The sequence below is a fragment of the Xiphophorus hellerii genome, chromosome 4, assembly GCF_003331165.1.
Source record: "Xiphophorus hellerii strain 12219 chromosome 4, Xiphophorus_hellerii-4.1, whole genome shotgun sequence".
NCBI classification, from domain to species: Eukaryota; Metazoa; Chordata; class Actinopteri; order Cyprinodontiformes; family Poeciliidae; genus Xiphophorus; species Xiphophorus hellerii.
The window spans coordinates 12,180,869-12,203,581 of record NC_045675.1 but is presented as its reverse complement, the minus strand read 5'-3'; the positions used below and the strand labels follow the sequence as shown (position 1 = coordinate 12,203,581).

Sequence of the window (22,713 nt, the reverse complement as noted above, 5' to 3'; positions counted from 1 at the left end):
AAATCAAAATCTGAGTGTTCTTAAAGGGCCAGTTCTGCCAGAATGTATTGGTAAAACCATTAAATTGTTAAAATATCAATAAGCAGCAGTTTGTTTCAGCATTCAGTAAGTGTTTCTTAAAATTAAATCTAGAACATCTTTTCACACTGATCAGTCCGTCCAGGTTTTCATGATTGTGTTTGCTTTTTTTATTTATTTTTGCAATTAAAATCACTGATTTTGTGGCACTAATTTAGAAATATTTGTAAGGAATTTTAGGATGTTTGCGCTTATGTATGATGCTAAACGTGGCTTTTTATTAATCGTCATAACGATCACTGACTATAACTTGACATCAAGTAAAGCTGAGGCAGCGGGCACTCAAAGTCACTTTTGGACAATTTTAAGAAAAGTTTGCAAGTAAAAATCAGAAAAGATCTGGAGATCTGCAGATTTAGAGTGAATTTTGTGTGCTTTTTACATACTGGTGTAATTTGGAGTCTCGAGGGCCACATAAAAAGCTACAGAGGGCCAGATTTGGCCCCTGGGCCTTGAGTTTGACACATGCATTATACGTGACTTTACAGACAAACTATTTTTCTTTTATCAACAATATTTCTGTTTTCATTGATTACACTTTGCTAAAAATCAGCAAACGCTGCTCAACCCTGGTTGCCAAAAAAAGAAAAGAAAAACGAGGACAATAGACGCTGAAAAAGTTTTGGAAAATGTTGAAGACCCTGTTTATATTTTACAGATTCCTTTTCTACAAAATTTATAGTACTTTTTTAATTAAAATGTTTATTTAGTATTTTATTGAGGCGATAAAAACAAGTGTCTTAAAAAAAGAAATCTTTTCAGTTTTAATTAAAACAAATGTGGCCCTCGAGTTCTCTTAAGAATTTTGTTCCTAATGACAAAAAGTTTGAACGCTGCTGGTCTGCACTAATATTTTACAGTTTAAAGGAGAGGCAGTACAAAACAAGGATAAGAAATGAAACAAGTCAGGACATGAACACATAAGCAACTCTATGAAAGACAAAAAGAAAATAGAGAAGAAGTTTTAAAGAGACCTAAGGCGAAACCTTTAGTAGATGGAAGAGTTTACGGAGGCAGGCCAGCAGACAGAAGACAGGCTGAAGCATTTTGTCCTCAGCTCCCAAAAACTGAGAGGCAGGGAATAAAGAGGGATGCAAGAGGAAGACAGATTAGGAAGGAAGTGAGGAAGGAGCAGTGGATAAGGTTAAAGGGTGAAGTGGGACAAGACAGAAAATAAAAAGAAAGAACAAAATAAATCTAAGAAGCATTAGGGAGTGTTTGAGATTTATAGGTTTGCAGAAAAGCAACATTAATGTGAGGAAAAAATAACGTTCTTTACAGACATGCATCACTCAACCAGCCTACATCTCAAACAACTCGTTCAACTAATTGATATTCCTGTTTTGTAAAACCACTGTACAAATAAACACAATTTTCTACTTATCTTTTCTTATATACTTAAAATTAAACGCAAAGCAGAATTGAAGTCAAACAATGAGCACAAACTTGCCGACTAAAGTAAGAGTTCAACACATTAAAGATATCTAATTTAATCTGAAACAAATGTAACATCAGTACAGAGTCTTCTTAGGTCAAATCTATCAGCTTTTTTTGCAGAATCTCTTCATGACAGCAGAATTTGAGCTTAAACCAGTGAAACTTATTTCTCCTGATTAAAAAGTCTCATTCTCATCATTCATATCAGTGCAGGCTTTTAGAGATCCAGGTGCCAATCTTTACAAGTCATTAATCAATATGTAAACAGCAGCAGTAATGTTGGCTCCTCCATCTAAAGCTTTTTGTTTCATTGATCATCCAGATCAGGGAGTGAAACTCATTTTCGTTTTGGCCGAAAAAAAGTGTGTGGATTTGTTGATTTTGTGTGAATTTCCACAATAAATCTCAAGGAACTGGAGGGACTGATTGATATAATCTGGCAGTAAATGGATAAAAACTGCATTGATTTGATTGATAACGTAATATTTAAGCACGCTTAGTGTTTAGTCTAGAATCTAGAGGGCCACATAAAAAGCTATGGTGGGCCAGATTTGGCCCGCGGGCCTTGAGTTTGACATCTGTGGATTAGAATCAGAGTAATATGTGCAAACAACGAGGTTGTGTTGTCTTTATGATACTACCTGGAGAACAGTTCATTCTTTGAATTAGCTGAGAAACGTCTCTGTAAGAAATGTCAGTAGCTTCACAGACGTAGATAAATATAGATAAATTAGAGAGATAAATGTCATTCGTTCACTCCTACCTGCATGTCTTTGTTGTACTGGTCCATCTGAGCCAGCTTGGCAGCCGTTTCTTTCTCCAGAGCGTCCAGCTGGTCTCTCAGTATCATGCATGACCCTCTCTTCTCTGTGACTCCCATCTTTAAGTTGGACATGGTTGAAGCTACAAGAAGGTCAAAAACACACAATTTCAGTCAGAGAACATTAAGAAAACTCTTAACATCTTTCCAGTCAGAGGTTAATACTTTTGTGTAGTTGTTTTTAAAATCACATTTCACTTTACAAACTAAGCAGCTTCAAACTGTTGATATTAATCTGAGTTCAGATCAGTGGTATGTGTGACCAACCCTCAGTACTAACCAGTCGGGTTATTCAGAGACATATTCTGGAGTTTTTCTGCCAGTCGTTTCTTCTCTGGAGTCAGCTGGGACAACTTCCTCTGAAAATCCTGACCAAGTGCAAACACAAACAATTAAATTAATTAAATACATTTAACATCAAATAGATATTTTCTGCTAATTTGATATTTAAAAGTATCCAATTGATCTTATACTCTTATTAGATTAGATAAATTAGAGAGATTTATAGATAAATTAGAGTGAGAGATATAGATAAATTAGAGAAATTAGAGAGTGATATATATAAATCCAAGAGAGAAAGAAATGAGAGAGAATAGAAAGTGACAGAGATAAATTAGAGAGAGACAGATAGAGATAAATTGGTATATAATCTACTAAACTTGGATTCTGATCTGAGTATTAAGTATAAAAGAATGAATAAATAATATTTCACTCAACTTTCCAAACGTCATTATGAATGCATTAAAGTATGATTTATTTGACCAAACAGAAGAACAGATCAAACCTCTATCTGTCTTTGCAGTGCTTTCAGATCCTGTTGCCGTGTGTCTTTCTTCTGATCTAGAAGATCGAACTCTGACCTCTGGAGTTTCTTGTTGTTCTGAATGTCCCGCAGTCGGTCAGAAATCTGACGCTGTTTGTTACCCTGAAAACAAAGAGTTGAGACAAATTTCCAACTTTGCATGCATCTGGATGGAAAAGAAAAAAAAAAAAAAGGTGTCTTTTCAAGACTCACCACTGCTTCCAGCTCCACCTCCAGATTCCTCTTCTTGGCCTTCAGCTTGATGATCTCGTCCTGCTCCTGCTCCTTCTTCATCTTCAGCTCGCCGCGCTTCCTCCTCTCAAACTCCTCCTTCCTCTGTCGCTCGAGCTCCCGCTGCGCCGCCTGAAGTCACCGGAGGTCAACAGGGTTCGCACAGTAACATTCAAGCACTTTTCAAGCATTTTCAAGGTAAGTTTTTAAACTTTTCCAGCATCACACTCTGGACATAAAAAATACAAATAAGCTAAAAAAATAAAATAAAATACAGCTTCAATTCACTATTATATGTTGTCATTCTTAAGTGTTTATAATTTTTTGATCGCATTCACATGTAATTTTATGTTTTGATACATTTGATTCATTGATCTGAATGAAATGGTGAAGTCAACTGACTCACTCACTCATTAGGTAACCTAGCAACAGCCTTTTGACTAACTTGTGGTTACCTAGCAACAACCTGTTGAGTAACTGGCGCAGCAGCAGTTTAAAGTCTGCTTCATAACGGCTTAAAAATAATAAAAAACAAGCATAGTGGAGTGAAAACTGTGGATGAAACAGAAATGTTCACTCATTTTGTAAACATTTTTGATGTTTACAACAAAAAACTAATCAATATTTATTGATATTGACCAATATAAAATGCTCATATTGTGATGTGGTTTTTTTTTTTGCCATACCATAGAAATAACAAATATTCATTACATTGAAGTAATCCAAACAAATTGTGTTAAGATAAACAATCTTCCTGTTTAAATTAAATTAAATGCTTAAACACATTATACAAAGAAAGATACAAAAAAAAAATCTCTAGAAAATGTCCATGTGAAGTTTTCTGGTATTTAGCAAATAGAAATAATTTTGGTAATTCTAACTGACCTAAAACAAGAAAAATTTAGTCTGATTTAACTTCAGACAGTGAGAAAAAAAATTATCAATGTGTAAATGTTTTCCATATGTAGGCTTTTAATCAAATATTAGATTCCAAAACACCCTAAAGTGAAAGTCGCTCAGCACTGAGTACGCCTCACCTCTTTTCTCTCTATCTCTCTCTGCCTCTCCTCCTCCCTCTGACGCTCCAGTTCCCTCTGTCGCTCCAGTTCCCTCTGTCGCTCCAGCTCCCTCTGTCGCTCCAGCTCCCTCTGACGCTCCAGCTCCCTCTGACGCTCCAGCTCCCTCTGACGCTCCAGCTCCCTCTGACGCTCCAGTTCCCTCTGACGCTCCAGTTCAATCTGTCGCTCCAGTTCCCTCTGACGCTCCAGTTCCCTCTGACGCTCCAGCCTTTGCTCCTCTTCCTTCCTCCTCCGCTCCTCCGCCTCACGGGCCTCCCTCTCCTTCCTCTCGCGCTCCTCCCGTTCTTTCTGAGCGCGCCGCTCCTGCTCCCTCCTCTCCGCCTCCAGCAGAGCCAGTCGTCTTTTCTCCAGCTCAGCATTCCCCTGCTCTATGTTGGCTTTGAACTTATCCTCAAATGACACTGGAATGGAAAATGTAGTTTTTATGTTTATATTTTTAACTCATCGTCAATCTTGCTAATAATACTAAAAAAAAAAAAAAGATGCTATTGAATGTGAAATAATGAAAAACTAGAGACTGTGGGAGTACTGACTGTTAGTTTTGGGTTTCTGTGGCGGTTCTGCATCGAGATCGTCAATCATCGCCGAATAGAGGTTAGAGCTGGAGCCATTCATTGCAGTCCTGTAACGCAGATTAAAAATAAATGACTACAAAACATCCTTAAATTGGCAACTAGAGTCAGTGTTGTGCCAAAGTTATTCCAAGAATGTTTCCATGTTTTCTAAACCATTTCCAGACATTGTCGTCATACCTCTGTGAGGGCGGTACCAACTCGGTCGGCAGGGTGAGTGGCAGCGGTTGTCCGCTCTTCGCCATGTCAACAAGATGCATAGCCAGAACAAACTCCTCCACGTTCAACTTTCCATCCTTATTCACATCAGACAAAGTCCTGCAGTCGTAACAAATCAGTAATTAAAGTTTTCACACAAATATATAAAGAATATTATGCATTTTCCAACTAGAGTATCATTTCATAGCACAATGAAGTAACCTTCAATTGCTATAAAAATGCTATTAATATCAATTATAACTTACAATAAAATATAAATTCTACTTGGTAATTTAATGTCTTGAAATTGGGCCCCTGTCTCTTTAAGAAACTCCCGATCTTTCCAACATCATCGCAACATGGCTCCTCTATTAACCCTTTAACAGTGATTTTGGGAATATAAGTAGGTCGTATATTGTTACAGTTCCACCAGGTGTTGGCTAATTAGTTGCTGGCTAGTCTGAAGGAGCTAAGTGGGGGAATCGCAGTGGAATGATGCTCTGTGAGGCAGAAGCTTGTAGACTGCAACTCTGAGGAGGAGCTGCGTCTCGAAGGCGGGGCTTGGTCCACCCAGGCATTTTGAACAGCTGAATGGTTGCCATGGAGATTAAAGGATTTCTCAAACATGCATGAAAAACTCAAAGCAACACTCCAGGTATGTTTTTGATGAGGAAATAACATTATAACATGATGTAAAGACCATATTACATAATAAAGGGTGGAGAATTTAAAACATATGTCAAAACTAATGTCCTATTTCCAATAAATGGTTGTGGACTTTTGGAAGTTTAAAAAGTCTAAATTGCGTTAGACCAAAGAATTATTGTGATTTGCTTTAGATTTACATATACAATATATATAATCTATAATCAATCCAGCAAGTTGAGAAGTAAAACGTCAGGAGAAGAGGTTTTTAAATATTATGATCTGACTGTGAAACAGCCTTTTTATGGAGAAGCTGCTGGAATTGTTCAACATTTTCTATTTTATTTGAGTATTTTTATATACTTTCTTTTTGTTTTTAAGGTATAATATTTTCTCTGGTGTTTGTTAATTTGGATGTTAAATAATACTTTTATTTTTATTCTCATCTAATCTTTTATTTTCAGTAAACATTGTATTTTCTTACCTGTTTTTGTCTGCTATTTATCATTTAGTCTGTGGTTTTAACATATTCGGGGCTTTAAACTTTCTACAACTTTCTGCTGTTCTCATGATACTTTGTTCACCAACATTCTCTGAGGTTTTCTCAGAAGCATAAATATTTATACTGATATTAATTTACACCCAATTGGACTCTGTTTACTAAACTGAGGAAAAATATTTGGCCTGAACTGTTTTAGGGGTATTAGAGTAAAGGGCACTTTTAACCAAGCCTTGTATAATTTTTATTCCACTTCACAATTATGAACTACTTGGTGTGTCTGTGCCACATGTAATCTCATAAAATACATTGACATTTGTGATTTTAACATGAAAAGTGTGAAACAGTTTAAGCTGCATGGATCATTCTGCAAAGACTGGATATAAATGAGACGAAGATCATTTTTCTCTTTGACTGGAGACAAATGTTCTCACCAGATGGAGGCCAGCTGCGTCTGTGTCAGCATCGTAGTTGCCATGGCGTTTCTCACCTGTTGACCTGGAAACATGAATGAAAAAATGTCATGGTGGTTTGTGCAGCACAGATAGGCTGCTGATGAAGGATGAGTACGCATGAGATCCAGAGCAGTAAGCATCTGTTTTAACTAAATCACAAAAAACAGCAAACAGTTTGACCTCAGATGTTTCTGTCAGATAAAAGAAATAAAGACTGTAAATGAATGTAACAGCTTGGGTGGAGCAATGCAAAAAAAGCCACTTTTTTTGCATGTAACTTGTCTTACATGTCTGACTGCATTGATCTGGAAAACATATGTAAATGTGGCTGGAGGAAAAGAGTGAGAATGTGTTTACATGTACTTTTGTCATTTCAATAAACCATTTGTTTTTATAGAAACAGGTTTGGTGAGACCTTTAAAGAAAGACATTAAATGCTCACCATTTAGGTTGAGAAATCTGCCCTGTGTTTAAACACACCCATAAGTACACCCACAACTTCCTGTGATAAAGTCACTCTTCAGTGATCACTCTTCAAGGAGATCCGCAACTACAGTTTTCTAATGCTGCAGGATTCAGCCATCCAGCTGGCCGCCATGTTTTTGAGTTAAAAAATGTTTAAAGCTGACAGGAAATTTGAAAACATCACTTGATAGTTATGCATTCTTGGAAGACTGGAAGATTAATACTTAAACATCAACTATGAAGTTTTAAAAACAGGCAATAATAATAATAAAAAAACCTAAGATAAATTAACAATGTTAAGCCTGGTGGGGACACAAGCAAAGCTTGATGGCCCGCCAGGCTTATGATACACTGAGAGGAACCCTGTTTCACACCAAATGCGTTTTGAGTGTCAGAAGCGTCTGGTTTACATTCAAAGAATATGTGGAGGCGCTTCAGGGGAGCGTTTCGCACATCCAATGTGTCCAACGTTGGAGTTGGAAAATCTGAACTTCCACTACTTGTAGTTTTGCAATTTCCTACATGATAAAATTTTGGAAGATAAACTAATTGTCGCTGTTTGCCCTCGCCCTGTAATCTACGACCAATCAAGCTATGACTACAGAGACAGGAATAGAAAGGACCTGACTTGGAAGAAGATCAGCAAGGAAGTTGGAATGTTGAATAAGTTACAACTTTTACCATTTGAAAATATTCCCCCGTATTTCAGCTATCCAAATTCGTTCAGTTAAATAAAAGTATTTATTTAGACGAAACATGCATGACGGTGGAAGAGTTTGAGGGACACGTATGCCAAGGAGACTCCTCTCAACGCCACCTAGAGCGGTTTTGACGCGTCTGACATCTAGAGCAAAATGTCAAGTGTCTGACTTCAAAGTGCAGATGCATCGAACTTGAAGCATCGGACGCGTTTTTGACGAGCGAAACACGTTCAGTGTGAACGCAGCATAACGGCGCCATATTTTTTTAACGACAGACAAAAAACACAACACACCTGTAAGGTAGCCAACCATCTGTGTATCCAAAATGTTGAAGTGCTGCCTGTACTTCAGTCTGGAGGGATGCGGCACAGCCCAGTCACTGGGAACAGCAGCCATGGGAGAGGAGGCAGAGCTGAAAGATTTACACACCATAAGAAACTGAAAACAAACAATGCATCAGCTCTACGTTTAGGTTTCTGTGTGTTTTACCTTCCAAATCCCAGATCCAGCAGAGAAGAGGAAAGTCCACCCGGAGAGGCATAGGAAGTTCCAAGAGGCAAGCCTAAAGAACACATTTATTCATTATCCACATTTATTAGGTTTTTTTTATTACATTCAAACACTTGGAAACTGGTATTAAAATGCCAGCTCTTCTACTTTTTTTTCTAGATATTTCAAACAGTGTAGTGAGATTATTAAATTGAAAAGGAATTATCTTTATCTAGTTAATTATTGGCGTTGCAGCATCTGAACCCTTGAGCAGCAGGTCTGATGTTTTGATAATTTATCTTTGGTTTTGAGCTCCAAGTCTTTGATAATCTGCAGCTCCCCCTACTTAAATCTATCAGGTGTGTAAACTGTAATACCAAACATTATCACCAATAAAACAAAACAAAACAAAAACAAAGGGTTCTGATAACTACACGTTTCTTCATAAATGCACAAAGAAAGAAACAGAGGTTAATGTAGAAACAAATCACACACCGGTGTTCAAACCTCCAGCAAGCATCGGCTGGAGCATTCCCATGGTGCCGTTGGGCAGCCCCGTGTTCCCCATCGTGGGCATCAGAGGCCTGGTGGCGGTGGAGGCGATTAGTGGGTTTATCCCTGCTGATGTGGGAACCATCGGGCTGAGGCCGGTCATTGGTGTCAAAGGTGAGAGTCCAGGGGACGCCATGGAGAGAGGGGTCAACATGGCGAAGTTTGATCCTCCCATCATGGGCACAGAACCAAGACCTGCAGCAAACCATCAAACGTTTACGTCCAACAAGTCAAATACTTGGTGTGGGGGCTGAAATTGATAATTGTTCTGGGGTGCTGTGGTGGGGCAGGGGCAAAGCACGACCCATATATTGAGGCCATAATCCTCGTGGCGGTGGTCGCAGGCTCGACTCCCGGCCTGGCGACATTTGCCGCATGTCTTCCCTCTCTCTTATTACCCTCTTTCCTGTCTAACTACTTTCAAATAAAGGCCACTAGAGCCAACAAAACCTTAAAAAAAGGATTGTTATATTGATTATTCAAATGAGTAATTGATTGTGTAAAAAAAAGAAAAATTGGCATTGTTTTTATTTAAGTACTTAAATGTATAAATTCAGTAAAATTTATTAATTTTTAGTTTTTAAGTATAAAAACTAAAAATTTTATCTATTTTTTAAAATAAGAAAAAAAACATTTTATAGTCAAAAATGAAGTAACAGTAACATTTAGTGATTAATCTTTTATAGCAAAAAAATGCATCTGTATACTTCTAACATGTGAAAAGTTCAGTTCTTCCTGCTTGAGTTATCAATACAGTGTATGGCTGATCTGTTGATTATCTTTTAATTGACTAATTAATAATTAAATATGAAAAGGTGCTAAACAATTTTTTTTTTTTTACAGAACCAGGTGAAGCTAAAATTCCCAGTAGATTAATTTTGGGTAAAACATATTTACCACAAAGAAGGTTTTATTTTTCCTTAAATACAAAATATACGATATTTTTGTACCGTTTCATCTTAATTAATACTCTTAGGGTGTTGATGTTACAGCAAATGGCCTTTTTTGAGTCCACACACTCCAGTTAACAATTAGTTGACGATTATTTCAATAATTGACCCATCACAGTTACTACGATTAGTCATTTAAGCCCTCCTTAATTTCCAAAACAAACTTTTAAATTTAAGAAATGCATTTTAAAAGGTAAATCATTAATAGCGACGCCGTACCGTAGGCCGCGTTGGCCATGGCTGAGGCGGGAGCCGACACTGGAGGCTGCTTCATGATGATCGGCAGCGTTGATGGAAGCTGTGTGCCCTGAAGTTTGAGCTTTATGAGCTTCATAGCGATGGAAAACTCCAACCTGTCCATCTTCCCATCCCGATTCAAGTCGGCCAGAGCCCTGAGAGACAAAAAAAAAAACACACCATAAAATCAAACAACCGTGCCTCATGATTACAGTGTATTATCCAATTCTGCCAGTGGGTCAATATTTATGTTTTGTACCAAATCTCAGCCAGAACAGAGGGAGGGAGTCCTGACTGGAGGAAGAACTTCCTGGCTTGTTCTCCTACATGAAACAACAATAAAAACATTTTAAACTGGGAGAAATAATGATGGACATTAGGCATCAGAGTGTCTTAATGTGTGAACCTGAGATGAATCCCATCGACGGGGAGAGAGTGTCGAACTTCTGGTCATGTTTGTCCCTCTCCTCTGGGGAGATCGCCCAAACAGCTGAACCACCTGCAGTCACATACAATTTGATAAGTTTTAAATAATCAAACATGGCCGACAAATCTAATAAAACAGGAGCATCATTATAAATCAGAATAGTGTTGAAAAGTTCATTTATTTGAGTAAAACAAAAAGAAGAAAAAAGGAAAACAAGAAAAAAGAAAATAAGAAAAAGGGGAAAGGGAAAAAAGGAGAGAAAGAAAAGAAAACAAGAAAAAACAAAAGAAGAAAGAAAAAAGAAAAAACAATAAGAAAAAAGAAAAAAAATTATAAAAGAAAAATGGAAAAAAGGGAAAAATAGGAAAAGAAACAACAGAAGAAAGAAAAAGGAGAAAAGAAATAGGGGGGAATTAAAAAAGGGAAAACAGACAAAAAAAAAGAAAAGCAGAAAAGAAAAAGGAAAGAACAAAAGCAAACAGATGGTGCTCCCATGGGAGCATAGATAAGGAGGAACACAAAAGCCGACATCAGCAGTAGTGAGGAGTTGAGAATGTACTGGTTTATTGACGAACTGATAACGAAGCGCTCACAAGTCGATTCCTTTAATTATTATTTACAGAAACAAGGGCGGCTAAACAAGACTCAGTGGTTTAGTAGGAAAACAAGCATTAGTTCAAACTTAAATATGCCATCAAGAAAAAATACTTAAAGTAGAACTGAAAAATAAAATAAAAGAGCTGACAGTGTGTTGGCCTCAGCACAACTGCAGAACAATGTTTCTTTGCAAACCAACACACTCGCTCATTTACCCCTCCCTCACACACACACACACACCCACACCCACACACACACTGCAGAGGTCTTACCATTCATATTTGCAAGGGGGGAACTCCCAGTGGCGTCCTCAGCTACCGCTCACGGCCATCTGCAAAGCACAAAGTCACAGTCCATCAGTCAGAGCTGCAGCTGCCCCAGCAGCGCCAGGACCGAGGGCGGGCGAGGAGCCACACACAGAGGAAGAGCAGAGCGATTCTGATCACTCAGCGGTCGTAAACAGGCTTCTCCTGCGCACTTCAATCAGGGAACATTGGCAAAGACCCAAACCCTTCAGATGTTTCCCTATCCTCCACACAGAGAGAAACGCTTCACAACCAAAATGCAAGAAATAATAATAATATACAACTCTGGAAAAATGAATAGGCCACCTAAAATGATCAGTTCTCTGGTTTTACTCTTTATTGGTTTATGTTTGAGTAAAATGAACATTGTTCTTTTATTCTATGAATTACTGACAACATCTCTCTGAAATTCCAAGCAACAATTTAGTTTTTATTTACAGGCACTGAGAAATGGTCAAAATAAGGAAAAAGAAGAAGCGCATTCACACCTCAAATAATGCAAAGAAAACAGACGCTCAAGTCTTTCTGCACAGCTCAGCTTCCTGTCCGATGCCAAACAGTGGTAAACATTTCCTCATTAAACATCAGTCAAAAAAGTTCCCAGACAAGAAAAGCGATACTGAAGGAGATATATTAATATTTAAGCACAGGAGGGAAGCAGATATTACAGACCAATAAATGATTTCAGTACTCTACTGCTGCACGAGTTATTTGCTAATTAGAGGAAACATAATAAGGGTGAAAGTGAAGCCTGTGGTCTGGTTGTTACTCTCATAAGGGCAGAAAACAGCGAGGAGGGACCGGGCCGCTGCCTGCCATCTGTCTCTTATCCGTCTCCACATCACTCTGTAGCCAATCCTCCTCTCATTGAGTCCAATAAACTGTCCTTCCATTCTTAACTTTATTATTTTGTCCATTCAGCCTTTATTTTCACTTTTTACTTCTTTAATTCCATGGCTAAAAGGTTCATCTGAATTTCTCAGCACATAAAATGGTACTGGTAGACGTGACAATGATACTAATTTCACAAAAAGGTTAATGTACATTTATCAGTCCATCAAGTTTATTTGTAAAGCACATTTCAGCAACAAGGCAGTTCAAAGTGATTTCTTCACATCATAAAAACACTAAAATACAAAATCAGAGAACACAGTCAACTACTGAAGCATTACATTTTGCCAAGTGCCATCATTACATATCAAAATGTTTAGTAGTTTTATTGATTATGGTTCAAGGGTAACTCTAAACAGATGGGCTTTCAGTCTAGATCATTGGTCTGTGACCTTTACAATCCTAAGAACCATATTACCACATTAAAACTTGTTCAGGACCACATATTTAAATTATTTTGATAAAAGGCTACTTTGAAAAAATTTTTACTTTAAAGGTCCACATTTTAGTTCTGTTTTTGAGTTTCAGAATAAAGATTTATAAATATAGGAAGGTTGATATCTTTCTTTCTGTGGAAATTGATGAAATAAAAAAAGCACATTATTGCCAACTTAATTACAAATAAAGTAGAACTTAAAATAATATAACTGGTATTTTTAGTGTCATCCTGTCATAGAAAATCCACTTATTACATGAAAAAACTGATTGAACCAGAATTTGGTATTAAGATTTATACTTAGAAACATTAGTTGATTCTTTATCATTTAAGTCAGAGTTATTAAGAGCCATTGTGGGTCACTCAAAGAGCCACTTGTGGCTCCGGAGCCGCAGGTTGAAGACCCCCGGTCTAGATTTAAAAGAACCCAGTGTTTCGGATGTTTTACAATTTTCCAGGAGTTTATTCCAGTTTGTTTTAGCCTGTAGCAATAAATAATAAATCAACCCTTATATTGTGAAACCTAATAAATAAATTGATGCTGTAAAGCACAGGTGTCAAACTCCAGTCCTCAAGGGCCGCTGTCCTGCAGTTTTTAGATGTGCCACAGGTACAAAACACTGGAGTAAAATGGCTTAATTACCTCCTCCTTGTGTAGATCAGTTCTCCAGAGCCTTAATGACCTAATTATTCTATTCAGGTGTTGCAGCAGAGGCACATCTAAAAGCTGCAGGACATCGAGGACTGGAGTTTGACACCCCTGCTGTAAGCATGCTTGAAAAACAAAATGGTGGACCTTGGGCTTGATGACATCACTCTGAACTATGGAGTGTGTTGCTTGGCAACAAATTTTAAGAAAGGAGAAAAATAATAATTATACATAAACAAACTTTTTTATTTTCTCTTTTTCTTTGTTTATGTATAATTATTATTTTCCTCTTACGTATTTGTATGGGGGTTTTTTTGGCAACATATTCCTACAGATCGGCTCAGATCTTAAACTTTTGAAACAAATTTTTCTGTAATTTAAATTTGTAAATGTAATTTAAATTTTTTCTGTAACTGCAAACTGGTCAAGTAATTGAAGTTAAGCATCCAGCCATAACCTAAACCAAACTTTTACCTAGTTTGATCATTCAATCCTAAAATGAAGTCATAAACAGAAAAAATTAATGAAAAAAATCAATAACTCTGTGCCTGTGGTGACAATTATTTGGCTGCATGTTACAAAAACCTCCAGCACAAAGTTTTCCACTCAAGTTTTACTCCTTTTGTAAAATAAATACAACACAGTTTATCCCCACAATTTGTGTTTGACTGACAGATATGATGCTCATGTGGTGTGTGAAAGGAGGTAAGAGGTTGTATCTGTATGCATCCCAACTATAATACTACTGAATCAATAAAGAGCACATAAAGTGGACAACTGGCAGTCTGGCACTAATGGAAAACTGCAGCCAGTTCGTTAATGAGCAGCAAGCTGCGCAGCAGACAAGCAGAACTGAAATTCCCAGAAAAGTCATTCATTTCATTATTTTATGTAAAATGGGTCAATGTGCATCAATCAGTGTCAGGTAAACCTGCAAACCTGGCAGATGAAAGATATGACGACAAGATGGAAAGATTTCGTCATTTAGGTGATGCAATAATTTAAATGTGAAATAATTCATCTATAAAGTTTTGCAGCTAAATTGCTCCTAAAGCAAGCTACATTTTCATTGTTACTCCTAAATCAGGTCTTCTTCCTGATTCTTGAATGTCTGCAACTCCATTTATAGACATTGAAAAAAAAACATTCTTCAGGACACAAACTTCAAGAAAGTCATTAATAAACTGATAAAAAATAAATAAAATAAAAAATCAGAGGGTCAACTGTAGAGCCTTGAGGTACTACAACATTATTGCCAACAATTATAGAAAATGTCAACTATGCTAGCAAAACGTTTCTGATACGCAGACATAATGCCATACATTTTTTCCATTAGATACAACTAGGCCTGTCACAATAACAAATTTTAAATTGTCCCAGAGGTTATTGCGATAAACGATAATATTGTTTTCAAACTATTTTAAAGTAATATAATGGTAATTACATCATAATAATGCAAGAAAACATCCTCAAATTTCAATACACTTTAATTCTGAAGAACATTTAACACAGGAACTGGGAAGACATCTTAAATATCCAAGACAAATAAAACAAAAGAACAAAAACAAAAAAATTATTATGAAGTCTCTGTAAACATATTTGTCCTTCAAAACTGCAAACAAACAAACAATGCTTAGCCTGATGGGGGAGCAAGTAAAGCCTGGCAGCCCGCCAGGCTTATAATACACCCTGGGAAACCCTGATGACTTTGCAATAAGGACCTTGTGGTTAATGGATAATATTACATAACAACCAGTGTGCTCTTCTCCACTGTTTGACACCAGATTTAAACATGACTACAATAAAATTAACAAGTTTTGGATTTTCTCCAACCAACTGCAGCCTCCTACGGTTGAAAAGTCTCTCTGATATCAGGTAGCATAAGTCACTGTGTGGGCAGATCTACTAAATCAGCAAGAAGGCCAGGGCAACTAAGATGCTTTTTACTGCTTTATAATCAATATGTTCAAAAACACATAGCATAAAACAAAATGCAAGAGCAAGTATGAGTCTGGAGCATTTTCTGTCTCGCCAAAGCTGAAGTAAACAGAGTTCTGAGGTTTTAGTATTTGGAGTGATCAGTCTTAAGCTGTGAGATTGATGAGCTGATGAGAATATTACACTGTAGGATTTTTAATGAATCACTAAGACTGTCTGCTTTGAGGTTTCGCGTCTTCCTGACCTACAGAACAGCTGACTTTAGGAGCAGACGCAGCTTTGCAAACCTCATGCAAATACTTTTAGAAACCATCCTGCGCTTTTCCTCTGAGTCTACACTGAGGTCTTGATCTGCTGAATGAGTCACTATTTGCATTACGATAAAGTCAGATGGAATCAGGGCAATGGTCAGCTACTGGAGCTCCACTTTCCATGAAAACCAACTTTCTCTGTACACCAGCAGTGACGTAGTGCATTCTTTCTAATTACACTAAAAACAAACAGCACTGAAGAAAATGTTTATCAGCTGACAGCTACCAAATAGTGAAGCAATGAAGCAGAGTGGTGCAACCTATCCTGATGCAGATTACTAAAGAAATTATGTAAAATTACCAAAAGCAGAATTTGCACAGGGCTGCAGTTGAATACATCTGAATGGACTAAATTCTTGTTTACACTGATAAAATGTGTGTGTCTGCACCAGATCCATGTTTGTTTTCAAACACCTTTATTGTTATACGTCTGGATTATACATGTAGTAAATGTAGGATTATGTCGGTGGATAAAGAGTGGTAATATTAACAAGTATATACATAAATATGTAAAAACAAACAAATGTCAAATGTGCTAAACCCTTTTCATATCCGAGGCTCTTATACTAATCGGTAGACAGTAGCATGTAGCAACTGGCCACTGCAAAGCCGCTGTGTGGCTGCTAAACACACCATACTCTGGTGTGTTATTTTTGTCACCGAACTCTCACTCACATTAATAATGTTTGCCTATTTTGTAATCTCCGTGTATCCCCACTGCTCAAACGTAAACCAGAACCAGTTTCAGTAGTCCCATTACTGCTGTCACGGTTCGGCACATAAATAGAAATATGAATCATGTTGACTCCTAATATGTCATTTATGAAATGGCTCTTGCACAGACATGCGGAGGTGGTGAAGCATTTAAGTGTAGAGCGCTTCTGAATCCCCAAAAAACAATGAAAACCCAGACATTTTCATCAAATAAAATCCCCCCAGTCTTAACTTGAAAATTTTCGTCAGAAACTCATAGATGGAAGTGAGAGCGCTGTGCAACATAAATAATCACCTGCCTGGAACGCGGTGCGCTAAATAATAAAACATAATTTAACAAAGCTTTGAGGCATGTAATTTTCCACGAGGAATTTTAATAATTGAGGTACTCGAATCATTCAAGGAATCATTACAGCACTAATACGATAACCAGCATTCACAGTTTGACTCAAACGCTGACTGATTGATAGCTAGCATTTTCAGAGAAAAAGTCAGTCAGGTGCAATGTTTTTTTCTGTACCAAAAAAATAAAAAAGCAACAATTGTCTGACAAGTTTAGGAAATATTGAGACTTTATTTTAATGAGGCCAGAGATTAAAACAACTGTTTAATGTTTATATTTTTATTGGCCAAATCTGACCCGCCGTAGCTTTTTATGTGGCCTTCTACACTCCACATTTCATCAGGTGTAAGTCCTTCCAGTTTTTCACAAATCTGCTAAATTCAAGCTAAATCAACAAATCTCCACAATTTTTCTGATTTCACTGCAAATTTTCTAAAAAAATTGGACAAAAACATTGAACTGAAGTGACTACTGCCTCAGCCTTACTTGATTTTATAGTTCATAATTGATACGGGTAGTAAAATGTCATATTTAACATCATACATTAGAGCAAATGTCGTAAAAATTCCTAAACATTTCTAAATTGGTACTACAAAATCTACAATTTTGCTTGAAAAAATACAAATAAAATCACAGAATCCTGGAGGAACAGCTATTTATTGATATTTTAATAAGTAGCTGTTCCAATTAGTTTAACTGGTTTTATCAATACATTCTGGCACAACCGGTCCTTTAAGAACACTTTGATATGGCCCAAAATGAAAATTTGATGCCCCTGCACTAGTCTTTAAAAAAAAAAGAAGTAGATATTAGTCAAAAATCTGAATAAAGACCTCAGACTTGGAAACTGACCAAGAAAAGCCAGGTATGTCCATCTTTCATTTTTCATATCCCCTCTAAATTAAGCATTATTATACAGAAACTAACTAATAACACAGTAATACTCAACAAATGCCATTGTTAGCTGAAGTTCATCATTAATAAGCGTTTGCATATTTCCTTTAATTCACTGAAAAGATGAAAGTCATTTTTTCCAAAGTCACAGGAAGCTTCTTGGTGAACTTGTGCAGCGGCAGTAAAATAAACACCCCACTTCCTCAGAGTGTGGTCTCAGTCTCTACTTTTGATCTGGGTTCATGGTTAAACCTCTCCTGTATTAGTTCTGCTTCGGACCGGGACGTTTCTGTCTTTAACTCAGTATATACACACAACAGAGAAGTGTTGGATAAATATCTCAGCTGGCTCTGACCTTATCTGCTTCAACAGCAGCAGCAGTGCTGAACATGTAGCTTTCCCTGCTATCTCCCTTTTTTGCTTAATTTGCTTTTTCTCTTTGAGATTTGACCAAGAAAAGTAGAAAAAATAAAAAATAACAGCATTTTACCAGTTTTTTTTTCTTTTTCTCTAACCAAATCTAATAACTTGAGCAAATAAGCAGCCGTTTGTGCTCCACTGCCTCTTAATTAATATTTTCTCAGAAACAAGTACTGTCCAACTGGCTATAGTACTGAAATGAAATTGAAATTCAGCCGCCTCTCACAATGACCTCATAATAATGACATCAGCGTAAACCACAACACTATTTCTGCTTGATGACTTATCCTTCTGAGAGCGTCTCATTTATCTTTTCATGCATTTCAGAGACATAAATTCACCAAAAATCATGATATTTCTCCCCATTAGGCAGAAACCCAACTGTGGTGTTTGCTAGGCTTGAACTGAGATTTAAAAGATTGGATTAGCTTCACTGTTTGTTCTGCTGGATTCTGTTTTTTTAAGAGGCAAGGCTTGCCCTTCCCTGCTTTGACCCACCCTGATTTGCACATAAACTGAAGAAAGCACTGGGAAAAATAGTATTTTGAACTGGTTTTCCAGCCATTCTGTGGACATATTGCAATGCTCGATCAACATTATCTTAGGTGCTTTTATTGTGGCAACAAAATAAGATTTCTGAAAAATAAGTTTCTGAGAAACTCACCAACTATCATAAAGCTAGCAAAAAATTGGAGAAAAATATGAGGAAAATGTAGAATATTTAGTTTTTTAGTGGATTTATCCTATAAAGATGATTATTCAACAGATACCTGAGCATTGTCACGTGAAAGCTGTTGATTCAATATCGAGACCCATATAGGCAACAACCAACAACACTGCAACTACTACAGATTATATAAAAAAAGTTTTAAATCCAACAAAAAAAATCAAGAAATACAATACATTTACGTTGAGTTTGTGAATAGTGGGAATTTTTTATTTTTGACATGTCAAAAGTTTATTGAGTAGGAATAATGAGTATTCGGACCAAACAGCCAGTCAAGAATAAAAACAGATTCAGATGCAAAGCAGATTGATTGGTACATCTTTAATTTTTGACCGTTTATGTCTTGCTCAAATGAAAATTTTCCAGCCTCTCTCTTTATAGTCAATATGACTTATTTTGGATGGAATATGTTTTCCCAGTTTTTCCATGTTTTAACTGGTTATTTTGGGTTAAACTTTGTCTCAGATTTGGTTGATTTGTGCATTTTAAATCCCTCATTATGTCTTTCAGTGGTTGTTTTGCATTTCCACAGCCTTAGGTTTGTGAGATTGTAAACTTGTAGATTATTGCAATATAATGAGCACAAGTGCAAACATAGCAAGACATTGCAGTTTGATTTATCTGCTATAAAATAACCAGTCTCTCTGATTGTGGTCTAATATAATAAAAACACTCTAACCACAATGAAAACAACACCAGCAGAAAAGCGAAGTTGGATGTTGAAACATCATACCGGAAGATGAGCAGAGTTTGGTAAAAAAAAAAAAAAAAAATCAGCTAACGTCTTCAAGTACCTATATAGAAAAAAAATCCAGCTATGTTCATGCTTAATCAGACCAACTAAGGTGCAGATTCCTGCAAATATCGAGAAGAATTTCTCTCGTAATTTTAGGATTAACCTATCATTTGTTATTTAAAAAAATAATTCTAGCTGAATCCAAACTTCTTTCAAGGGAAGACATTCTCTTTTTCTGATACCCTTTGAGCCAATATCGACATTCAATATTAATATTGCTATAAAGGCTGATAACGGATATTTACCAATAAGATTTCTCTACCCACAACCACAGCGCTGACACAGCTTCTCTGCTTCAGTTAAACGCAGATGTTTCGACAGAAGGAGATTTTATTAACTATATAGCTAAAACTCACATAGCTTTGATGGAAAATAAAGAAATGATAAGAAACAGTTTTATTAAACCCAACTAATACCATCACAATAGCACAATAACATCACAATTACATGTTGACGTAATATCATGCAGCCATATTCAAAAACAACTTCATATTACTTTTATCTGATCTTATTATTATCTTAACCCCAACATCACTCTCTCTCTTTCTCTGGCTTTCGGTCCAACAGAGATTTCAAGTGGAGTGGCAAAACCAAGTGAGGTGGATTAGCAGTGCTTGCCAACTGATTGAGTCATCCAGGAAATGTTACTGTGAAATATCGTCTCTGCTGCCAGAAAATTGAGCTGTTTGCAAAGTATAAAAGAAGCTACGATTCCATTAACCATAAAAATGCACAAATTGAATGAATAAAATTTGCTTAATGGAAACAAGACAGTTGTAGAAAAAAAACAACATGTTTTTGAATAAAAAGTTCTTGCTCTAGGATGAAGTGGTTTCTCAGAGGTATCAAAACACTTCTTTCGCATAAACCAAGTCACATGATCAACGGTCAAAAAAAGGATGAAGGAGACAACAGGAAGGATGATGGTTGATAGATGATGAGTGTTAGCGCCATGGTTGAATTATGAATGCATATCATTTGGAGTGCACCGATTGCAGTTTTCTGGCGAATCAGTAATTACCAATTTTATAAAGGCCTGACCTGCTGATTCAGATTCTGGGTGATACCAACTTTTTTTTTGTATGAAATATTTCTAAATATAGGAAGAAAATCACTGAGTTGGCAACAGTATGGTGACTATTGTTAACTGCAAAAGTGACCTGGAGGACCGGCCTGTCAGTCAAACCCCTCTAACCAGAGAGCAGAAGAGGACAGCGGTTGATATTAAGACCTTTGCTGAAATAGATAAGATCGGCTTCACGTGCAATTAACAGCCAATCTCCCAAAATTAAGGAAAACGGCTGGCCGATAAATCGGTGCACCCTTATGTATCAAGTAATAGTTTACATCCATCGCCGCCATTATTTTTAACAACTTATGGCGTGAACCAGCTTATTCACATGTGATTTTAATTTAATTTCTTATTTAATGGAAACACTGCAATTGCAAAGCTGTGTTTCTTTTGTTTTTGTTTTTTTTTGCATTAGCAGAATATAGAAAAAGATTTGCGCACATTTGTAATGGAAACACTAATAGCCACGAGACAGAAACAGTCTTTGGTCAGAGGCCTCTTCAAATTTGCTGCTAGACTGACTGCTACCAGAGATCCTTAATGCCCACAGCATCACCATCCATAGCAACTCTCTGAAGATAGTTTAATTTCTCTTTAGGATACATAAAGTATTTTTTAAACTGAAATTAAAAGGCTGTTTTAAACTCTTTTGAAAGTTTTGTTAACATATCTAAAGACTGGGTTTATGTTTATCCTCTCCTGGCTTTGAAAGCTCACAACAGGCTGAATATCAAAGCCAAACCTGCACAGTCACTCTCTACAGACCTCTCCTTTCTGCAGACAATCCGCCAGCCTCTATGTGTCTGTTGATGAACTGATAGAGTTACATTCCCTGATCACTTGTCACCACTCACTGAGACCTGCAACCTGTTTGACTAGTTTCAACCGAGAGGAATTTAAGAGACTTTCCGGCAAATCTGCCTTTGCAAACTTTCCAGCAAACAGGCCTGATCTTATAGAAGAACCCATCCACACCGAACCTGCAAGAGTCCACGAACATATCAAGCTAATGAGAACAGAACTTAGCTAGCTAACCGAACTACAGCTCCAGCCAGTTTGGGGATCAGCAGAGAGGAGATCCATCACTCCCTACAAACATCATTTTTTTCCAGCACATTTCCTGGAATCAAAAGTTACGACACAAGCAAACATACCGGGACTATTTATTGCTCAAAGTATAAATAAAAGTTAAAAGTCATCGTTTTGTTTCTTTACAAAGCTAACGTCAAAGTTACAGTCGTGCTTAGACAATCAGTTTAGCTCGAGTACCTTTCTCTCCCACGGTCAAACCAGAGAAAACACCAACTTCCGAGCCGCCTCAAAAGTATCCCTCAACACTTCTGGACGCTTCCTCGAACACGCTGTCAAGTTCACTGTCCACGGAGAGTCGAGGGTGGTGAGTTTTACCCACGCTGGTGAACTCTGGGAACCTGTTGCTGACAGCTCCGTGTGTCACACCAACAACATGGCTGACGACGACGAGTGTTCGCCGGAGGCAGCGGGGCTCAGTTAACGTCCCACCGACCGCGGTGGGAGGAGACGGAGAGAAAGGGAGGGATACCAGCTCCACAGATGGACACACAGGGGAGAGGACGGGACACGGAGAGACAAAAGACACAGCAGCACAGAAAGGACTGTCGTTTGTTCACGTTAAAGGAGGAATTTACTGATTTTATCGCTAATTTTACAGAGGAAAACTGGCGGCCACAGACAATTTTTAAGGGAGCAGCAAGTTGAAATTATTTTTTTGGGGGGAGGTGGGGACACAACTTAAAAAAAAAGAAACAAGTATTAAATAAATTAGATAGATAGATAGATAGATAGATAGATAGATAGATAGATAGATAGATAGATAGATAGATAGATAGATAGATAGATAGATAGATAGATAGATAGATAGATAGATAGATCTGCCACTATTGGTCAATATTTTTCAAGTGGGAGTCATGGCCCCACTTAGCCCTCCTTTTGGAGCCTTTTGTC

At 37.2% G+C, this 22,713-nt stretch overlaps 1 protein-coding gene across 1 annotated transcript in view; it reads right to left on the bottom strand.

Annotated features, from left to right (window-relative positions):
- LOC116718720 (intersectin-2-like) overlaps nt 1-22,235 on the bottom strand; it is a 46,345-nt gene extending 24,110 nt beyond the window's left edge. The window contains 16 exon segments of the mRNA XM_032560926.1: nt 2,279-2,418; nt 2,616-2,703; nt 3,120-3,260; nt 3,351-3,500; nt 4,406-4,848; nt 4,981-5,069; nt 5,200-5,337; nt 6,796-6,859; nt 8,276-8,394; nt 8,472-8,544; nt 8,967-9,218; nt 10,193-10,365; nt 10,470-10,533; nt 10,617-10,709; nt 11,507-11,565; nt 22,000-22,235. Of these exon segments, the coding sequence (XP_032416817.1) occupies nt 2,279-2,418; nt 2,616-2,703; nt 3,120-3,260; nt 3,351-3,500; nt 4,406-4,848; nt 4,981-5,069; nt 5,200-5,337; nt 6,796-6,859; nt 8,276-8,394; nt 8,472-8,544; nt 8,967-9,218; nt 10,193-10,365; nt 10,470-10,533; nt 10,617-10,709; nt 11,507-11,513 (2,034 nt within the window). The 5' untranslated portion in view covers nt 11,514-11,565; nt 22,000-22,235.
- Nucleotides 22,236-22,713: the final 478 nt, after the last annotated feature.